The sequence below is a fragment of the Rhincodon typus genome, chromosome 8, assembly GCF_021869965.1.
Source record: "Rhincodon typus isolate 14 chromosome 8, sRhiTyp1.1, whole genome shotgun sequence".
In the NCBI taxonomy this organism is placed as follows: Eukaryota; Metazoa; Chordata; class Chondrichthyes; order Orectolobiformes; family Rhincodontidae; genus Rhincodon; species Rhincodon typus.
The window spans coordinates 76085656-76108466 of NC_063339.1; the positions used below are offsets into that span (position 1 = coordinate 76085656).

Below are 22811 nucleotides of genomic sequence, written 5' to 3' on the forward strand. Positions count from 1 at the left end.
AAAATGAACATCAATATTTAGTATGCTTCTGCTTTTATGTTGGTTCGAAATGTGGCATTAAGATTTGTCTGCCACACTACTGTGTCTGAATGCTGACTCCATAATAGAACTTTTTACTACTACCTTCATGTCATATAACTACAAAGCATTCCAAAAAAAATGTAGCCAATTTTACTAAGTTGAGGAGAATTGTGTTTGCTGCTGGAGCCCATAAACATGGGCTAACCCTAACTTCTGCTACTGGTGCCGTAACTTACACCAAGTCCCATTGACCTATTTGTTACTGTGTTCACAGATCTACAGTTGGCTCTTGTTAACACCTCAATTTTAGAATTTGAAGCCTTGTTTTCAAGTTCCTCCATGGCTCACTTCAGTTGTCTAATATCATCCAATCCTACAATATTCAGAAATTTCTGTACACCTACAAATCTGGCGCCTTTCACCTGTCTTGATTTTGGTTGTTGCGCCGTCGATATTCCAGTGCCTATGCCCTAAGCTCTGGAATTCGCTTCCTAAACATCTGAATGTCCATCTCTTTGTTCAAGTTGCTTAATAAAACCAAGTTGCTAATTTGTCCAAAAGTTTTGTTATCTGTCCAAATATCAACTTTAGTGATTTAGTGTTAATTTTCTTTTGATAACATTGCTTTGAAACACTTTTTGGGCCATTTCACTACTTTAAAGATGCTACAACGTAGGTTGTTGTCGTTGTCCCACACCCTGAGGTGACTGACTTGAGCCAAATCAAACCTACTTCTTGTCGGGCACTTGCAGCCAGGAAGAAAAGGAAATTCTCTTCGTATAACTTGAGCTGGCTTCTAGTCCAGAATCCAGATATAAAAACTGTTTTAATCCACTACGTACTCTGATTCCCAGATTCTTTTGTTCTTCTGTATTTTGGACGGCAACAATATAAAATATAACCTTGTCCATTCTGTAATAGTTTATATGCTGCACAAACACGTGTGATTCTTCAGTTGGAGTGGTTTCCTTCCCGTTCTTTTCACTGGAAGAACAATGAAGAAATACCTTCCTGACCCTAACATGTTAATTCTATGGTACATTCAAATTTTTTGTTGAAAGTATTTTTAAGAATTGATCTGTAAGTTGCAGATATGCCTAATTTTACCATTCAGGAAAAAAGTCCACTTGAGCAATAGTCATCTTTAAGAAAATACGCGCACAGTTTTAAAATGATCAAACTTTAGAAATTAGAGTTTGCATGGAAGGAGAGGAAAAAAAATCTAGATAACATCATTAAATATTCAATGCTAGCATTATAAAGTTCTGATTTTATTTTTGTCTTTACAGACTGAAGGATCAGTTGTTAGATCTTGATAAACTTCTGTCAGAGGTGAACCCTGCTCTTTGGAAAAGTGTGATGGAAATGACAGAAGAGGAGGTAAAACAAAAAAACAATTATCAGTGTTAAAGTTACCTACATGGGCTTAAATTCAGTAATCTATTCTTTCCAAATTAACATTAGTAATTGATGTTTGGTGCTGAGTTTTTTTTTTCAGAAGAATGTTACATTTTATTGAAGCTCAATTCCACATCATTGTTGATCATACCTGCAAACTGGACTCAATTTAGATTTATGGCATTCAGATATCTGGTGCACTTTAAAATGAGTTTGTTGCCTTTGTTTTGCTTTGTTAAATTCAGCAATTTCTTTTGAAAGGATTTGATAGGAATAGATGATCTTGAAATCAATAACTGAACTGCATAACAAATTGAAAGCCTTTAACTTGCCTTACTGGAAAATCTTCTTTTCAGTTGCGAATGTTTCGTTCTTGCCTGAATGCCAAGAAATCCAGTTTTGTGAAAAAAACCAAAGCAATCTGCCATGAACAAAAGGTTGACCTGTATTCAGCACAGTTGAATATGTTTAAGGTTAGTTTGCTTTATGGATCTACTTCAGCAACATTTAATGGAATGAGGATCTGGTATGCAGAGTATGATCTGACTCTCAATTGGCTATCAATTTCAAATGCATTATAATTTCAGAGGGTTGAGTGTCTTTGAAACTCCTTGCCATGGAGAGCTGCAAGTCCTTTTGTATATTTAAGGCTGAGATAGGTAGATTCTTAATCAGTAGAGGAATTGAGGTTTATGGGGAAAGTGCAAGAAATGTGGACCTGAGTAACGTTGGACCGCAGTGCTCTTAATGAATGGCGGAACAGGCTCAAGGGGCCAAATGGCCTATTCATGTTGCTATTTCTTATAGTCTTATGATTTAAAGTTTTCTGTTGAACAATTAAATTTAGCACATCTGTGGTTTTCATTGGCAATTTGGGCTCCAAGGCATGGGTTAAGTCGTAGTTTAACCTTTGAGAAAATGTGTTTTCTCAAAGAATATAAGTCCTGATTTACTATTCAATTTGTGGCCATTATTTGGTGTATGCTGATTATTTTGCTTTGCAGAAATTTGGACATCATGTAATGAATACATCAATTATTCTTTAAACTGTGCAGTATTTGTTTATTATGCAAATAAAAAGAATTGTGCCCTTTTGTACAACCCTCCAATCCATGCCATGAACTCATTTTCTTGCTGAATATATTTGTTTCAAGATGCTTTTGATCTTTATTTAGCATATTTAAGAAGCTTTGTGCTATTGTTTAGACTAATGCCCATAACAGATTTACGCATGGTATTTGAGAGGGTTTAAACTAGCTCAGCAGGAGGATGGAAACCGGAGACAGAATCTCAGATAAGAGAGAAACAAGGCTGGTAATACTGAGAAGAAAACTAGTAAACTAAATTGGAAGGCAGCAGAAACAAAAGCAGACATCAAATGGAGAGAAGATACAAAAAAGGGCAACATTAAAGGCCTATGCGAATGTATACAGGCAGTAAACAATGTGACCTAATTGCCCTTGGAGAGATGAGGCTGCAAGATGATCACAATTGAGAATTGAATGTTCAGAAGCAATAGACAAAAAGGAAAAAGATTGGAGCGGATCAGTTAATAAATGATGAAATTACGAGCTAAGTGAGAGAGGATCAACAAAACATTAAGGGGTATTAAACATTGCTAGTTATTGTTTATTAGCCATAAAACAGTAGTGGTAATGTAAGGAATAGTGTGAATATGGAAGTTAGAGGTATGTGTAACAAAGATAATTTAGTAATCAAGGGGGACTTCAACATACATACATATAGACTGGCTAAACCTAATTTACATGAATGCTGTGGAGGACCATTTCCTGGAATGCATACAAAACGGATTTCTATAACGTTATGTTGACGAATGGACTAGAGAACGGATTATTTTGGATCTAGTTCTGTGCAATGAGTAAACGTCAATTAATCTTGCCAAAAAGGAGCCTTTTGGGAAGTGCGGTCATAATAGAATAGAATTTTAGATTACGTGTGAAAATATGTTGTGCAATCCAAAGCTAGGGACCCGTGTACCTGTAATTTCCTTTGTTTAAATTTACAAAGGGCATGTTTACTGTGATACATTGGAAATTAATACATTTGTTACAATGATTTTCATTTCTTTTGAGGTGCAAAAACCCAATGGGGAAAGTGCTCCAAACATAGCTACCAAAATGTTAACATTTTATTTGATCTAAAAGAAGTACTAAGCGTGAGGATTGGTGGTTTTTAAATTATAGTAAATGAGTATGAAGAAACTGACGGAAGGACATTAGAACATGTAAACCAGCAAAAGGCATTAAAAAAGGACTGCAAAACCTCCTGTATATACTTTAAAAGAAACCTATTGGCGAAGACCGTTAACAAGCAGAGACATTGGGGAATAAGGAAATGGAGAATAAGAGAAACTAAATAAACACATTGCATCTATCTTCTTGGAGAAAGATGCAAAAAAGCCTTAGAAATACTGTAGTGTTCAGGGACTAGCAAGAATGACGAACTGAACAAAATTAGTATCAGTAAAAAGTAATATTGACATAACTAGGTGGGAATGAGAGTTGTGAGAAAGGTATGAGGTGATTTAGAGCAGTTAACTGAGTGGATAAGAACATGACGAAGCAAATATAGTATAGAAAAGAGAAACACAGACTATTTCTCAAATGGTTAGAAATTGGGAAATGTTAATATCGAAAGAACCCTGGCTGTCCTTGTTCGTAGGTCACTGAATCTAACATGCAGGTGCAGCAAGCAATTAGAAGGGCAGTGGTAAATTGGCCTTTATTGCTAGAGGACTTCAGTACGGAAGTAAAGTAGTAATTATACTGACCTTCATGAGACAAGACCTAGAGTGTTGTATATCGTTTTGGTCCCCGTACATAGGGAAGGATATATTGTCATAAAGGGGAGTATGACAAAGGTTTACTAGGCTAGTTCCCGGAATGGCAGGATTCAACTTCAAGTATAGAAATCACTCTTAAAAGCTAGTAGATTGGACCAAAAACTACAAAAGTCAATGGAATGTTGGCTCCTGTCTAAAATGACACTGTAATATAACTGTTACCATTTTGTATTCCTATGCTGAACTCTTGGTGTGACTTCAGCACTTCAATGAATTGCAGCTCACTAAGAATATATTGACCTTTTGAGTGAATACAGTGCACATTCACCAGAATGATACCAGGACTGAAAGGATTAAGTTACATGGACAGGTTGCATAGTGTAAATCTAATTCACTTGAATATACAAAAGTAAGGATGATTTCAAAGGAGTTTGTAGGTTAGTCAGAAACTATTTTCTCAGTTGGTGGAATCAATAAAAGGGAGCCAGACCATTGAGGACTAATGTCGATTTAAAAACTACTTAAATTATTTTGACTAAGCCTCAATAGCTTTTTCAAGAGTTCTGGATTTCCAATACTCTATGAACTAAGATGGATAGATTTTTGTTAGATAAAATACGTTAAGCAATAAGGAACCAAAGAAAATAGAGTTGGGAATACAGATAAGCCATAATCTAATTGAGCAACAGAACAAGCTTGAAGGACTGTGAGGACTGCTATCTGTCCCTGCAGTCATTTACTGTCTTATGATCAGATCCCGGATAAGTTCCCCAATTTCTTATCTTTCTAGACAGATTTTGTTAAAGTCCTGGATGAGGAAGAATGAACCGTTCTCTCCTTTAGTCAACCACAATCTCAGTTGGTTTCAATAACGTTAATTTGAAAAGGATCTGTTCCCTTGTGAATACTTTTTGCAAGGCTAAATGATATTACATTTTTAAAAAGGAACCAATGTAGCCGCACTTAAATTAACAAAACAGTATGTTTGGTTGTCTTGTGTTTAGTCATTAGTAACACAACACACAGACATAAATAAGAGAGGAGTCCAAAAAGACAATAGATATACTGACCAGTCTCTGAAATATTCATGAAAAGTGAGATACAGTGGAGATTACCAGTAGCATTGACTGTGGTCCTTGAACAGTCCATTTCATGATCCTTGGTATCTCAACTGATCTGTGAAACTCATTCTGATTGATCGAATTCCAGCATTCAATCAGAGAGTCATTTTGTTGTCCTTTTCCCTTCTGCCTGACAGCTAGCTAGCTAGCTGATTTGCACTCTGAGCGAAGGATGTGTGTTGCAGATAAAGACACATTGTGACTGAGTTTTTTGACTCTGACCTTCACAGCACATTAACATTCACACTGAGGCTAATGTACCTGAGAGTGTTCAGTGCCACTAGTACACTTCAGTATGTCAAAACCATTTTTTTTTTAATTGTTGTTAACCCTTGTCCTTGTATGTCCTTTTAAAAGGAAAAACAAAATGTCTGAAATTTAGAATATGATCCACAGAAGCCATCAACCCCTCATTATCATATGTTCTGAATCTCCCACTCTCTTTGAATTTTCTCTTACTCTTAAAGGTGTCCGGTCTCATCAAGTCCCACCAGTCACTGAATTTACACTCTAGTAATTTTGTCGCAGTAGCAGTCCCCTTTTTTTTTTTAAAAAAAAAAAAAAAATGCATTTTGAGGTTAAAGACTAAAAACACTTGTAGTATTTTTTAGGGTTCCAACCAATTACTGTAACAACGGATTAATTCTATTGCCTGTCATTCCTAACTCTCCACTTGAGCACAATATAATTTTTTTGCTGTGCCTTACTATATCGGTTTTACTTTTTACAATCTACCAAGTCTTCAAATTACATCACAGGAAATGATTGAAACATCTAACTGGAATACTCTTCACTAATTTAAACAGACAATTTTCCATTTAAAATGTGCTGCATCTCCAATTTCTGACAAATTTAAGTCCTGCTTTCTCTTTTTCAATTTAGGCACAGCGTCAGCAGAGAAATGAATATGAGGCTTATTTGGATGATATGTTACGCAAGATGGATGATTGCCTTGCATCATTAGATCTTGGTAAGTAAATATGGACTTGTGTAGCTGAATCTTCTTTTCTTCAATTCCTTCCTTCTCCCCTTCCACTGCAGCAGTAAAAATGCTTCTGTATGTTATCCGAGGTGATAATTTAGTCCATAGTTTCCAGCAATTACTGGAGAGGTGTTTCAATTCTCCAAAACTGTTGTAGCCTGCAAACGTTTGTCAAGCAGCACACCAGATCATATCTTTTGAATGGTGAGTGTCAGTTTGTGTAGTATATAATCTAGACTAAATATTTTAATGTGGTACATGGGGTGCTGCATTGTCTGAAATATCATCTATCAAGTAACCTCTTAAATGAAGATCCAATGTACTTTAATGTGGGATGTAAATGACCTCTGAGCATCTTTTTGAAAAGTTATTATTTGTTGACTGGGCAACATTTTTATTTCCTGTACAGTTACTAGCCTTACCACAATGCAATATGCTGGGTGCATCTGTCCAAGTTTGTGAATAACTAAAACCTAGTTTCCTAACACAGCCAATCCTATTGAAGCAGAGGTTAATATTCGATTAGCCTTTTGTTTAGCTTTTCTGTTTGTGCACGGACCTAAATGATTTGTTGTACATGGGTACCTTGCATCCATGTTGTCACTTTAACTGGAAAATAGTTTGGTCATTCTGGATGTAAAATGGATGACCTTTTATCACATGGACCTCCATACCACAGTCAATCTTGTAACCTGTTTGAGGACATACAACTTTCTGTACTTTAGTTGGTGTTATCCGAAAACTTAGAGAAAAATTTTATTCTTTCATGCTATTGCATACTACATGGTAAAAAGTTGTGTTTCCAGGACAAGTCAGTAGGGAACTGTCTGTTTGTCACAGCCCACCAATCAATGAATACTCCCTTCGTCCTGACCCAGTGCCAAATTTCAAATCCATGACAATGTTGCTTTCAATTCCAATTTAATTTTTTGTTGATCTGTTTCGCTGGCTGTTAAGAAATGTCTGTGGGAGGTCATATCAAGCTTGCTTCAACATTTAGTAAGTTCAAAGTTGATCATCCACTCGATGCCTTTTTCCCACACTATATCCATATATTTGTCATTGATATTTAGAAGTCTGTCATTGTCTAAACCAACTTGTTGTCTAAGCTTCCACAGACCTCTGGGGTATAGAATTCCAAAGATCGATAGACTCCTGGGTTTAAAAAAACCTCACTGTCTCAGACCTATGTGGCTTCCACTTTATTTTGACATTGCGTCCTCTGGTTCTAGACTCCCCAACCAGAGAAAATATATATTTTACCTGCATCTAACCTGTCTATTCCTTTTAAGCATGGTGGAGGATTTAATGCAATCACTTCTCATTCTTTGTAACTCAAGAGAATTCAGGCCTTGTTTGCCCAATCTCTCTTTATAGGACAGTCCTGTCATCCAATTACATTGCCCTAGTCTACATTCAGATTGAAGCCATCTGTGATTACTGCATTATCAACAACGTATTCTATATACTGCTTATAACCAAAGAACAATGCCTATCAATGTTTGCTCCTTGCTGTTTCTTAATTCCACACAAATGTATTCCACACCTTTTGTTCTTCCATTTCTGAGATGTTTTCCTACTAATACATGATCCCATTTCACCTCCATCTTGCTTTTGCCTGTGCTACATAAATGTCTAATATTCTTGAATATTCGGTTCCTAGTCTCCATGTTTCTGAAATAGCAATTAAATCTGTGCCTTCAAGTCCTCCAGCATGTTGCAAATGCTGCATGCTTTCAGGTAGAGTGCCCTTAACCTTTTGCCTTTTTAACATTATTCCATAAGCCGACACCACCATCTAATATCCTCAAATGTTATACTATCATTCACTGTCTTGGAATGGACTAGGTAGACCACCTTCATTTGTCGCTAAATATTCATTAGAAATTCAAGTGTCAAGAAGATAGTCAGTCTTGACATATCCTGAGCAAAGGACTTGTATCTCTGGATTCCTAGAAACCTTATTAGGGAGTTGTTCAGCTTCATTTTCTTCATACTGCCATGACAAATCCAAAATGTACTGGCTCAGGGCTGGCAGTCAGTTCCTGTGTTTATATTTGCACGCTCTCTCAACCAGTGCTTTCTTTCTAGTGCTGCCTTCTTATCCTCGAACTGGGCAGTCACATCTGTCACTGCTATCAATTGATCTTTCCTGAAAATCAAATCCGGTTTCCAAAACAATCCGTCGTTGCCTGGTAACCTTGGCTCGATGTAAGCTGCCCAACCATATTTACCAACGTATTGCTGCAACTTTAAAACTATCTTGTGCTTTTTATACATGCATTCTTTGCACTCCGAGACCTATGCCTTGGCTCCCACCTCTGTAACTGGATCCTCCATTTCCTGCCCCATAGACCACAATCAGTAAGGATAGGCGACAACACCTCCTCCACAATAATCCTCAACGCTGGTGCCCTGCAAGGCTGCATACTCAGTCCCCTAATATACTCCCTATGCACTTATGACTGTATGGCCAAAATCCACCCCAACTCCACTTACCAATTTGCTGAGAGATTGAGCACTTAGCGGCATGATGTAAAGACAAGAATCTCTCTGTCAACATCAGCAAAATAAACAAGCCGGTCGTTGACGTCAGGAAGCAGAGTGGAGGGCATGCCCCTGTCTGCATCAATGGTGCTGAGGTGGAGATGATCAAGAGCATCAAGTTTCTGGGAGTACTATTCACCAATAGTCTGTCCTGGTCCACCCATGTTGACGTGACGTCAAGAAAGCACAATAACGTCTCTACTTCCTTAAGACTGAGGAAATTTGGCATTTTCACAAAGACTCTTGCCAATTTTTATAGATACAATATAGAAAGCATCCTTTCTGAAAATCTGAATTTTTCTGAAGAAGGATCCTGACGCAAAACGCCAGCTTTCCTGCTCCTCTTGTGCCTGGCCTGCTGTGTTCCTCCAGCTCCACACTGTGTCAAACTCATGTTTTCCTTTGTTTCGCATGCTCTTTATTTCACCTGCCAATCTTCTTCCTGTCACTCAATTTACTTCCTTCTAATTTGAGTTACCCCTCAGATTTCCATTCCCTGACAAGGTAGTTCGAATTCTCCCAAATAACACTAGCAAATCTTCCTGTAAATTTTACTCTTGTCCAAGTTTAACTGTCCAGCTTATTCACATCCCAATGCCACAGAAAATTTATGCCCTTCCTTCCACACTAATTCTCCAGTAACATGTTCAATTAATCAAAACTCCTATTCCTATGCTCACTAGCCCATACCACTGGGAGTAATCCTGAGATTACTGCTTTTCAGCTTCTGCTTTTTAATTTTCTTCCTAACTCCCTAAAATCTGCTTTTTAAAATCTCACTCCTCTTCATATCATTTTGTTTGCACCACTGGAATATGACCTTGGCTATTCTCTCTTCCAGAAGGATATTCTGCCGCCATCATGATATCTTTGACATTTACTGCTGCGGACAAGGTCTGCTTGATCTCATGACTATGGAATCCTCAATCTCTATTGCTTTTCCTCTCTTATTCCTCTCTTCTTGTACAAAAGAGTCACCTTGGTGCCATAGAGTTGGGTCTGGCTGCAGATCCCTGAGAAATCATAACTCTCATCAGTATCCAACGTAAATATTGATCAGCAAGCTAAGTATTTGAGGGACTCCTGCACCACCTACCTGGTTCTCTTGTATTAACTCAATCAAATGTGACCTACTGTACACTCGTCCACATTAATATTTGGTTTTAGCTCATAGTTGTTCAAATGCTCAACCACTTTGTCCCAGTAATAGATTTCAATAAGTTCCCCATAGTTGATGTTTAACTGAGAAGTCTGGAGTTTTGTGTTCTCCACTGTTCCTTAAAATAGTGACATTGAAATTTTCTAATCCAATATCTCACATCCTAAATCTAGAGAGCTTTGGAAACTTATGATCAACCGATATAAAAAATGTGAGAAAATTGTACTAATATCCTGGATTGGAAATGCTCGTTTCGTGGATATTTGTTTATCATATGTTTCATTGTATTTGCAGTTATCTTTTTTAATATATTAAATTCCTTAAGTTCTTTGCCTTAAAAATTAATGTGTCTTGTCTTGAATGTAGCAAATTTGGATCATCTGAGCGAGTGCAGTGTTGATGTCATTGACGATGACAGTATTACACAGCTGAAGCAAACTGTGCACGACAGATGTGACGGTAAGCAACTGGATAGCAAAAGAAGTAGGCATGAAGGCAAAATCTTCGTTATTATTTGGTTATAGAAATCATATTTGTGTAGGTGGTTCTGAATTTGATATTTGAAAGTTGGCATTTAAAACTGAAGCATGGATGAAAATCATAGTCAGGTCTGACAGGTTTAAGCAAACCCTCCAGTGTATGTTTTTGCCTCTTGAACATCATTATTTTAGGAAACAACTCTTTTTGGTTTCAAACCATTGTTGGCTGAATTTCTATTTTTAATTCTAAAGCTAAGATTTGAAAAAAGTGTAGCGCACTCTTTGTGTAAAAACAAAAATTATGCTGGATATGGAAATAAGAGTTCAGTTTTAATTTGACTTCTCTCTGTTCTCCCTCTTTCTCTTCATGACTTTGATTGATTGTCTCTCGTCTTCCTACCCATACATTTGAAGTCTTTTCTTTGGGGAATAGATGGAAAGCTACATTCTCGGACATCTAACTATTTCCGGGTCGGGGGGGGGAGATGAATGGCATTAAAACTGATGGGATTTAAATCTCCACTGGTTGAAATATTCCACAAGAAAATTTGCTGATTCACAGAACAAAAATATCCTCAATTATTGCACTAATTTGGAACTCCGACACCGGAAAGATATGCAAGGTAGGAAGCAGAAAGATTACATTGTGACTTGGAAAGATGCTTTTCAGGCTATGTTTAAAGGTATGATGTTGATATGCTATAGAGGAAGCTTTACATGGGCTGCTGTATCAGGTTTTCATCTGTTTTGATGCTGACAAGTGACCTAAAGAAGGATTATTCACAAGCACTGAAGATCTTCACATTGGAGATACAAAATTTCCTTTAGTCCTTTAATATGTGAATGAATGGCTTATTCTTACTTGGTTTCTTGAGAAACACCAGTAATCTTGAGTGTGTGCAAAGTTAGTGTTGTTTGGTCTTGGACAGTTCTACAACTAATCATTGTTGATGTCAGTTGCACGTTTTATCTAGATTTGCCAGTGCTTTTTTTGGTAACTGTTCTTTCAGATTTATGTTCTGGTGCATATGGTTGCTTAAAAACACTAGTAATAATTTGGGTTTGACAACCTGAAGAATAAAAATGTGTAAAACTAGCATATAATTTAAATGTTACAGTTTTCAGTACTGGTCTATATAACTCAGCCCTTTTCTGTACAGAGCTGAAGAAACTTCAGGCAGAACGCTGTGAAGTGGAAAGGTATGTTTTATATCATTGTGCTTGTTTATGTATTTTTTTCTCCCTTTTTAAGGTGCACCTCTGTTTTCCCAACTGTTTTATCATAGTTCAGTTTTCAGGATTGGATCTATATTTCTCAAAGTTGCAGTCATTTGAATGTTAGCTTAAACAAATATGTCTGAACTTTAGTGTTTGTTTCATATCAATATTTGCTCACACTGAGATGTGATTTTTTTTTTCACCTTTGAACAGATACCGGTTTCAATTTCACTACTCTAACTGAAAATTCATGTTCAACGAAGTAATTATTCACTGATTTAGGTGCAAATTTGAGTCAATCTCAGCATGATTGCACGGGTAGGAGAGGAAATACAATTTTTAAGGATAGGTTTGAGGGATGTTTAACAGAGGATGGCAAACATTAGAAAATTGGTGAGCATTATAAGATAAAAGTAAATGAGTTTTTAGTTTTCAGTTGTATTAAGGTGACTTGTTTTTAAGGGTCAAAAACTCTTTTTTGTTTTGAAAATGGATAGAACAACATTTCCAAAAAATGTGGTTTGAGCTAGATGACCGCGTAAATTACCTGGTAAGATAACTGCTGAAGTGTTTTATAACCCAGATAGAGAGGGGTGGGAAGCAGCCAATAGTAAGTTCATTTCAGAGAGAAAAGATAATCCATACCAGCAGAAGTCTTAGTTTTGGCAGTCTCCAGGCCATCAGATCTAGAAGAGTCATCAGCTGTTTTAGCAGTCCATGTTCCTTTCACTGGTCAGGAAATCTAAAACATCCGGGAACGGTTTCAGGATAAGGGGGCTAATCATTTAGCATTCAGATATGGAGAAATTACAGACACAGCTTGAAAAACGCCCAGATCTGTTATTACCGTTCAGTGAGTTAGTCTGTGTGTGTGTCTGTGTCTTTGTATCTAGTGGAGGAAGGATAACGGTGAGAATCATATTTGGTGAATGTGCAGAAAGTTGCCAAAAGGAAACACTTGTGAACTCATCAATCGAGTAAGAAATTAGAGTAGATATCGGACTGATACTTCACTGGAGTTGTCTGTAAAGGGTATTTCTTTTTGCTATTTCTAGTTAAACCTCCAAATTATCATGTACGTAACTTTTTTATGTGATAAACTTTGTTCTTTTGTTAGAAGTACATCAGTATGTTCAGTCACTAACCAAATTGTTAAAGTAAAGCTTATGGTCTAGAAAGCATGTTTTTGCTTTAGAGTCTGGTTTGTCCAGTATTACTACCAGCTGGGTTCATAACAGTAACCACTGTATGTATATGCTGAACCAGCTAGGTTTCTGTTCAGTACTAATCGCTCAGGGGATTCAGTGCTGTTGAATGTCGACAGGAGATAGATAGTTAGTTAGATTTTATTTTGTTGAAAATGGCATTTGCCAGGCATTTTGTGGCATGAGTGGCACTTACTATCCAACTGTGAATGTTGTGCAGGTACTGCTGCAAGCATGGATACGCTTTGATTAGCTGAGGAACTGTTAATGGCACTGAATATTGTGCAGTCATCAGCAAACACCCCCATTTCTGCACTTGAAGAGGAAGGAAAGTAATTGTTGCGGTGGCTGATGGTGGTTGGATCTATGATGCAACCTTGAAGAATGCTTAAGGACCTAAGAAATCAATGCAGGAGTAGCCTCTATGGCCTGTTGAGCCGACCTGCCATTCAGGATAATCATGGCTGATCTTGTGTTCCAACTCCATTTTTCCCACTGGCTCCTCTGCTTCCAATAACCTTGATTCTCCAAGAAAACAAAAATCTGACTGTGCCAGCTTTTAATGTACTCTATAATGGAGTATCTCCAACACTCTGGAGTAGATTCCAAAGAGTCACAATCCTTTTGAAATAATTTCAAAAAAGCAAAATCTCAGCATCTACCCTGTGAATCCCCTTCAGAATCATGTAGGTTTCAATTAGATTTGTTCTCATTCTTCTAAACTCCAGAGATCATGGGCCCAATTTACTCAGCTTCTCATTCCAGGGACAAATCTAGTGAACCATTTGCTCCAATGGAAATATGCCCTTTCTTAATTATGGAGACCAAAATTGCACAAGCTTATCCAGATTTGGCCTTACCACAGCTTTGTACAATTGTGGCATGCAGTCTTTATTCCTATACGCCAATCCCTTGCAACCAAGACCAACATGCAATTTGCCTTTCTGATCGCTTGAGTACTTAGCATGCTGACTTTGTTTTTTATGTATGCGCACACAAGCATGTCTTTGAAATCAACATTTACAAGTTTCACACTTTTTTTAATTAAAAAAAGCTTTTCTATTCTTACCACCACAGTGAACAGTCCCTCACATCCACATTATACTTCATCTGTCATCCTGTCCGCTCGGTTTATCCAGTAATTCAACTAATGTTCATTCCAAAATGTACTTTTGATTCTTGAACATTTTTATTAACACCATTTAATATTTTTTTCTTCTCAGTCAACTTGCCAAAGTTCTTAATGCGAAAGAGCTACAGGAAAAGGCTGCCAATGTGTGGGATCTGAAAGAAGAGTTCCAGGAGTGAGTACCAAAGCAAGTTGATACTATAAGAAATAAGAACTGGAGTAATCTGTTCAGCCCCTTGGGCCTGCTCCTCAGTTCAATAGAATCATGACTGATCCAGCATTCCTCATGTCTATTTCCTCCTCTTTTCCTGTAACTCTACTGATCAAGAATGAGTCTATCTCAGCCTTGAATATACACAAGGACTCTGTCCCCACAGCTCTCTTTAGCAAGGAGTTCCAAAGATACTCAACCCTTTGAGAGAAGAACTTCCTCCTCAAATCATTAAATTGGTGCTCCTCTATTCTGAGACTATGTCCTCTGATCCTAGACCCTCCCATAAGGGGAAACGTCCTCTCAGCATTTATCATGACAACTAGAATTCTAGATGTTTCAATGAGATCACCTGTCATTTTTCTAAACTCCAGTGGGTAGAGTCTAAATTTGTTTAGCCTTTTCTCATAATGCAATCCTTCTGTACCAGGGATCATCCTAGTGAGCCTTCTTCAATAAAATGATACCTTTCCCTAAATGACAGGACCAAAACTTCTCACTACTCCAGATATGGCATCATCAGCACCATGTACAGTTGACTTCCCTACTCTTACGACTTCCCTACTGTTATACTCCAAACCCTTTGAAATAAGGGCCAACATTCCCTTAGCCTTCCTGATTGCTTGTGCACCTGTGTGCTAGGTTTGAGTTTTGTGTACAAGTACCCCAAGTCCCATTGTGTTGCAACTTTCTGCAGTTTTTCTCCATTTAAATAATATTCTATTCTTTTGTTCTCCCTTCCAAAATAAACAACTTCACATTTTCTCACATTATGCTCCAGTTGCCAGCTTCTTGCCTACTTACTTAACCTATCATTATCTCCCTCTGTAATTGATTTGTATTCCTCTCAGAATGTGCCTTTCCATCTATTTATGTCTACGAATGTTTGGCAATGGTACCTTCACTTCCTCCAAATCTATCTATTAATCTATATAGTGTAAACAATTGTGGCCCCAGCAATGATTCCTGTGGAACCCACTGACAACCTGACAAAGAGCCATTATCCCCTCTTAGTGTTTCCTGCCCATGAAACAATTCTCTGCCCATGCCAATATACTTCCTCCAATACTGTGAGCTTTTATGACTTAACAAGGTGTAGAGCTGGATGAACACAGCAGACCACGTAGCATCAGAGGAGCAGGAAGGCTGACGTTTTGGGCCTAGACCCTTCTTCAGAAATGGGGGAGGGGAAGGAGGTTCTGAAATAAATAGGGAGAGAGGGGGAGGTGGATAGAGGAGAAGATAGGTGGAGAGGAGACAGACAGATCAAAAAGGCGGGGATGGAGCCAGTAAAGGGGAGTGTAGGTGGGGAGTTAGGGAGGAGGTAGATCAGTCCAGGGAGCACGGACAGGTCAAGGGGGCGGGATGAAGTTATTAGGTAGGAGATGGGGGTGGGGCTTGAGGTGGGAGGAGGGATAGGTGGGAGAAAGGACAGGTTAGGGAGGCAGGGATGAGCTGGGCTGGTTTTGGGATGCGGTAGGGGGGAGGGGAGATTTTGAAGCTTGTGAAGTCCCCATTGATACCGTTGGGCTGCAGGGTTCCCAAGCGGAATATGAGTTGCTGTTCCTGCAACCTTTGGGTGGCATTGTTGTGGCACTGCAGGAGGCCCGGGATGGACATGTCTTCTGAGGAATGGGAGGGGGAGTTGAAATGGTTCGCGACTGGGAGGTGCAGTTGTTTAGTGCAAACCGAGCATAGGTGTTCTGCAAAGCGGTCTCCAAGCCTCCGCTTAGTTTCCCCGATGTAGAGGAGGCCACAACGGGAACAGCGGATGTAGTATATCACATTAGCAGATGAGCAGGTGAATATCTGCTTGATGTGGAAAGTCTTCTTTGGGCCTGGGATGGGGGTGAGGGGGCAGGTGTAGCACTTCCTGCGGTTGCAGGGAAAAGTGCCGGGTGTGGTGGGGCTGGAGGGGAGTGTGGAGCGGACGAGGGAGTCACGGAGAGAGTGGTCCCTCCGGAAAGCAGATAAGGGTGGGGAGGGAAAAATGTCTTTGGTGGTGGGGTCGGATTGCAGATGGCGGAAGTGTCGGAGGATGATGCGTTGGATCTGGAGGTTGGTGGGGTGGTACATGAGGACGAGGGGGATTCTGTTTTGGTTGTTATTGCAGGGAGGGGGTGTGAGGGATGAGTTGTGGAGCTTTTATGACTTAATTTTTTGTGCGGTACTTTGTTCAATACCTTCTGGAAGTGCAGATACCACACATCTACTAGTTCTCCTCTATCCATTTGGTTGAGATGTCCTCAAAAAGCTTCAATAAATTAGTCAGACATAATTTCCCTTTCATGAAGTAATTCTTACTCAACCTCATTAGATTGTGTTATTTTCCAAAAGTTTTGCCATTACTTTCTTAATAATTGATTCCAATACTTTTCCAACAATAGATGTTGGTCTTATAGGCCTACAGTTACCTTTCTTTGCCCTCCCTTTTTGAATAGAGGTGTCACATTGGCAGTTTTCCAATCCTCTAGGACTTCTCCAGAAACCAAGGATTTTTGGAAAATTACAATCAATGCACCCATTATCTCTAGCTACCTCTTTTAGGATCCTAGAATGCAAACCATCAGTGCATATGGAAACCATATACAAACTTACACAGATCAAAACTGGAAATGGCACTACTCACCATAATGGACTAAACAATATAAATTCCAAGTGGAGTAGAATAACAAGGCTTCATGGGAGGCTCCACTGATGATGTTGCTTAGCATGGTGATGAAACGTCTGAATGAGAACAAGCCAGCTCAGTGAGCAAGTCAACAGCCTCATCTGCTTAACTCCTCTGCATTTCCTTGTGTCTCAAAGCTATCTCCCAGATTGATTTTCTAAGGGGCCTTCTTTTTTCTATATTTAAAGAAGCTGTTATTGTCAGTTTCTTTATTCCTTGCTAATTTGCCCTCCTATAATCTTTTTAGTCTTCCTTTGCTGAACTGTGAATTTATCCCAGTGTTCAGAGGCTGTCACTGACTTTGGCCTCCTTTTTATATGCTTTATCTTTCAACTTGAATATTCTCATTGACTTCCTTGGTTAGCCATTGTTGGTTTATCACTCTCTTAGAATCTTTCCTCTTTACTGAGATGTATTTTTGCTGAGAGTCATGAATTCATAAATGTCTGTTACTGCTTGCTTACTGTCATTCCTACCCAGTTCACTTTTTAGCTAATCCATTCTCAATTCATTTGTAATTCTCTTTAAATACAGTTGTTTCCAACATAAGTTTTTCACTCTCTCAAACCAAATATTGAATTCACTATGTTATGATCACTACTTCCTAACAGGTCTTTTACTCGGTCATTTAGTAAACCTCCCTCATTACCTACTACTAGATCCAAGATAGGTGGCTATCAGAAGCTGATTTTCATAAAATGAGAACTGTGCCTAACTGTATGTTCTAAGTGGAGGAAAAAAAAACCTGTATTTCTGTCTGGCACTACAACACACTGATGGTTTCCTCCCTAGTAAAAGTTCTTCAAGGTACACTTTCCTGTAGCTGGGAATCTGACTAATCTTAAACTGATCTTCTTGCTGCCTTGCTATAGAAGGGGAAAGTAACTTGCAAAAATTTTCAAATGAGGTATAGAGGGGTGATCTTTAATTCAGTGCCTGGATTCTGCAGTACAAAACTTAAAAGGAATAACTAGCTTTAGATTTGTATTGTTATTACAAGTGTAGTCCTCACCACTTCAATGATGGTTTTGTTAAGCAGAAGGCAATATCTGTTTGCATTTAAACATCAGTTTAAAAGATGTTGGTATGCCTTACTGATTACTTCTCGCCTCAAATCTGAAATCTTTCTTCTAATCTGGTATAATTTAGATTATAATATTTTGATTGTTTTACCCAGTTTCTGTTCTTCCAACCTTCATTAGCTTCTTTATGATAGGGAAGGTGTTGTATTATACAACTGGACACTGCTTGATGTGGTATAATGGCCAATTGAACTCTCCCTCTCTTCTTTCCTTGTCAAAGCCATCTGTACTACCCTGATTTCAGCCTTTCACAGAGAGATTATTTGGCAGTGAAAAGCCTTTTGTATCCAAGATGGACAGTGATTGAAAAATGTGGAAATGTCAAATTTGAAAGAAGAACCAATGAACATGTGAAGAAACACTGTTCTCTGTAACTGGTTGGTTGTTTTGCAAATTTGGCATTTCCACATTTTAAAATAAAAATTACTTCTACAAAACCAGTTAGTGCAAAAGTAACCCTTGATTCACCAATTCTTTTCTCTCGGTATCAAGCTTTGTTATCAAATAACCAGCCTGATTACTATTTTGTCTCATTCCTTTGAAAATCTGAATTCCTGTTGAAGTTGTATCTATTGCAGCCTGTGTAATGCATTAATATACCTGCAATTTCTGAAAGATGTTATTGGTGGCATTGATGCCAATAACTGCCCATATATAAAAATATTTCTTGGTTGAAAAAAAGTGTGAAGTTCAAAAAGCACCAGATAAATAAAGAAATCTTTTATGAGAATGCTGATAATGAAAATAATCACTATATTAATGACAGCAATATAAATATCTCTAAGTCAACTATCACAGAGTTTAGACATAATGGAGTGTACTTAACCCTCTTCTCCCTTTCAATAAATGTACACTCTTCTATTTTGTATCGAAAGATTCTCTTATTGGTAATGAACATAATGCAGTAATAGTCATCATTAATATCAACTGAAACAATTTTTATACAAAACTTCTGTTAAAAACATAAATGGAATCCTTTTAAAATGAATGGCTATGCCTTTTCCCTATTTCTGCTCAGTTGGAATTTCCAGTCACACTCAGCTGGACTATATCATACTTTTAACAAAACAATGGCACCGTTCAGCTTCTTTGATTTAAAAATAACAATTGTCTGAAGAATGTATGTACTTGGTAATCTCACTGCCTCCAGATGCTTGTGTGGCTTCAGTGAAGTCATAACAAAAATGGGGAGCAAATTAAAGTTAAAAGGTCCATAATGAAGAAAAACCAAGACAACGGAAAGCAACCCATTGATATGAGGCACAGGGGCCTATACATGTGGCTGCTAGTGGTATAGATTAATAGTTGTGACTGATCACCATCTGTTCTTATGGAGGTCAATTTAGATGGGTTGAGAGGGTGTGAGGGAGAGGGTGGAACCGTTGGTACAGAATTGAATCTTGTAATTATTCTTGATACAATGCTTAAATAAACATAAGGGGCTAATTCACTTAGGCAGGAGGGGGGAGAAACATATATATTACAAATAATTGAAATAATTAATTTTCCAGATCAGCATGTTATCATGTTTTGACTAATTCAAATTTTTCAACAAGTAACAGAAATATACCATTTCATCTCCCTGACGGGACAGTAGAAGGCATTTATTTCAACTTGATCTGAAACACTGTGCACAGTGTCTTGCACAGCTGAGGATCTGTTCTCTTACTGTTGCTATACTACCCAAAATGGTGTTTGGAATGTCTAACTTGAACTTTTCATTGTTTATTCTAATTGTCTTATTGGAATTTTCTCTTTGCAGGCTGTTAGAATGGACGTTATGCATCAGCCAGGATGAACAGGCTGTTTATAAATTTCTGTATGACTCCCTGGAGCTCACTTTGACGTTTGGTGAACCTGTGTGTAAGGGTGCTAATTAATTGCCTAGAAATATAAATATGTTTCTATCCAGTGCAGCAGTAATTATTGAGGTTCAATTTGATGAATTAATGTGTCAGATACATGGCTGCATGATTAATTTCATCACCTTCATATAGTATTACGATATTGCGGGCATATAACAGCAATATTGTACTTCACTGTTGTTTTGTACAACACACACACGACGCAAGTTCAGAAAGCTGAGTTCCTAACATGATTGAAAATACCTAGGGGGAAGCTGTGGAATAGAGTTAATGTCACTGGACCAACAATCCAGAAGCCCAGAAGCAGTGGTTCAAATTCCATTATGGAAGTCTAGATTTATTAATAGCATTTAACACTAATTCCAATGAAACTATTGCTTACTATTGTAAAAGCCCAGCTGTTCATTAATGTAATTTTCAGCAAGGAAATATACCTGCCTGGCTTGCTTGTGACTCCAGACCCTCCTACACCCTCTGTGGTGACCTAGCAAGGCTATCAGTTGTATGAAAGTGCTAAAAAAAATTAAAATGGAATTAAACCAGATGCATCACCTGGCATTCACCTGGACGCTAGAAATAATGATACATTGATCCTAGCATTTCTACTGTTGTAGAGAGACGGAGGTTGTGGGGGTTTGTGGGGAGATGGAGAAGTTGCAAAGGGTTTTCAGGATGGAGCTGGAAATGCTGTAAGGTGTTGAATTCGAGTTGGGACAGCTGCATTGGAGGCTGGGGGGTGACGAGGGTGTACTGTTGGACCTGATTCTTGGAAATGAGTGGGCTAAATGGGTCAGTGTCAATGGATGAATGTTTACGAGATTGTGATTGTTGTATTGCAAGGTTCAGGATGATGATGGAGAATGATGACCATCAATTCAGAGTAATAAAAATCAATTGACAAGTGCTGACTTCAATGGGGCAAAAACAGAACTGACCAGAATTGACAAGAACGAGAGGTTGGTGGGATAAACAGTAACTAAATAATGGACTATGTTCAAAGAGGACATGGTTCAATTACAGTCTACATTTATTCCCTCAAATAGGAAAGGTAAGACAAACAAGTCCAGAGCTCTCTGGATGACAAAAGGAGATAGAAACTAAGGTGGAGAAGTAGTGTGCTTGTGACAGGTGTGATGTAGAAGATAAAATTGACAACCAAGATGAAGGCAGAAGGTTTACATAGTGATTGTAATGAGGTCAACCAGCTAGATCTCAATAATTTCCTTGATTGGACCAGATTAACAGCCCTAGCTGACATGAAAAGTTGAGTGTCAGGGATACTGACAGTCTGGTGTCTGACTCTGTGAACGAAGCAGTACTATAGTCAAGAACTTGTTCTGTGTAAATAAAAACTGACTTGGTAACAGGATACCAGCCTCTGTAGACTTATTTAAACCCCTCTAAACTGAAATAAGAGAACCAAAGAGGAATTGAGGAAAAACTGGCAACCAGCATAAAAACATGGCCCAAAGACTTTGACAGATAGCTAAGTAATAAAAGAGTGGTGAAAGGAAGAGTAAGGCCCATTGGGGACCATAAAAGGGGTTTACATCTGGAGGCATGGGAATTGCTAAGGTGTTAAATGAATATTTTGCATCCTTCTTTCTCAAAGGGGGAGATGCTACCCAGGCCATTGTGAAAGAGGATGAAACTCTTGCTAGAAGGTTCAAACTCATAAGGAAGAAGTCTTGGATAGACTGTTGATACTTAAGGTTGACAAGGCACTTTGACCAGATAAGATTCATCCAAGAATTGTGAAGGAAGTGAGTGGGGAATACAGGATCACTAGCCATAATATTTCAGCCTTCCCTATCTTACAAAGTTGCCAGAAGACTACAAGGCATCCTTGAAGAAAGATTGCGGTGACAGATCAGTCATTCTTCAGTGGTGGAGAAACTTCAAGACACAATTTTGGGATAGAATTAGTCATCACGTGGGAAAAGGTGGGTTGAGAGTCAGCAGGGATTTCTAAAGGGGAAGTCATGTTTAACAAACTTGCAGTTTTTGAAGAGGTATCACAATAGCTCAATCATGGTAATGTTAATGTGATTTATGTGGAGTTCCACAAGGTGTTTGATATGGTGCCACGCAGACTTTTGAGGAAGGTTTTAGGTCATTGAATAAAATGGTCAGTAGTGCTAAACTTTGGCTCAGTGATAGGAAAAAGAGTAATAATTAATGAAATTCTTATAGTGCTAAAGGGGGGTTTGCAATGGTGTTCCCCAGAAGCTGATAATAAGACACTTACTTCTTATAATCTTTGTTAATCATGTAGATGTTGGTGTGCTGGGAACAATTGTAATGTTTGCAGAAGACATGAAACTTGGAAGAATTATAAACTTGTGGGTTGGACAATGTAGAACTTCAAAAAGATGTAGACAAGTTGGTAGAGTAGGATGATAGGTGGCAGATGAAGTGAGAGATGATGCATTTTAGTAGGACGAACATTAAACTACACTATAAAAGAGAGAGTACAATCCGAAAGGGGGTGCAGGAGCAGAGGGATCAAGTTATAGATCATTGAAGGTGGAGGACAGAGAGAGCAGTAAATAAAGCACCTTTAATTCAGCTACTTATTAAGAAATTTGTTAGACAATTTAAACTTTGCACATAACAATCAAAATAAAACCCTTCAAGGAAGCATGTTAAACTTCACAACGCAACTTGGCTATTACCCAATTTAATGGTGGAATTGTAGCAAAATTCCAACCAAGAATGCACGTCTCTCGAATCCAGGGTTCGATCCTGATGCAATGGTGTACTTCAGAGTTCTGCTACTGAAGAATCTTGAAGTTGAATTCTTATAGTTTTTCCTGTTCTTCAAGTTATGATTTGACATTGTTGATGATTTTTTTAGATTCATTCATCCCCAATATTGCAAGTTTGCAGCTTGTCTTCGTATCATAAGTAGCTTCCCTGT

The 22811-nt window shown here is 38.2% G+C and overlaps 1 protein-coding gene across 1 annotated transcript in view; it reads left to right on the plus strand.

The window, feature by feature from the left end:
- knl1 (kinetochore scaffold 1) overlaps window positions 1–22811 on the plus strand; it is a 95836-nt gene that overhangs the window by 57264 nt on the left and 15761 nt on the right. Inside the window, exons 15-21 of the mRNA XM_020526688.2 lie at window positions 1311–1401; window positions 1776–1892; window positions 6226–6313; window positions 10398–10490; window positions 11671–11710; window positions 14157–14237; window positions 19789–19889. Of these exons, the coding sequence (XP_020382277.1) occupies window positions 1311–1401; window positions 1776–1892; window positions 6226–6313; window positions 10398–10490; window positions 11671–11710; window positions 14157–14237; window positions 19789–19889 (611 nt within the window). The remainder of the gene's footprint in view (window positions 1–1310; window positions 1402–1775; window positions 1893–6225; window positions 6314–10397; window positions 10491–11670; window positions 11711–14156; window positions 14238–19788; window positions 19890–22811) is intronic.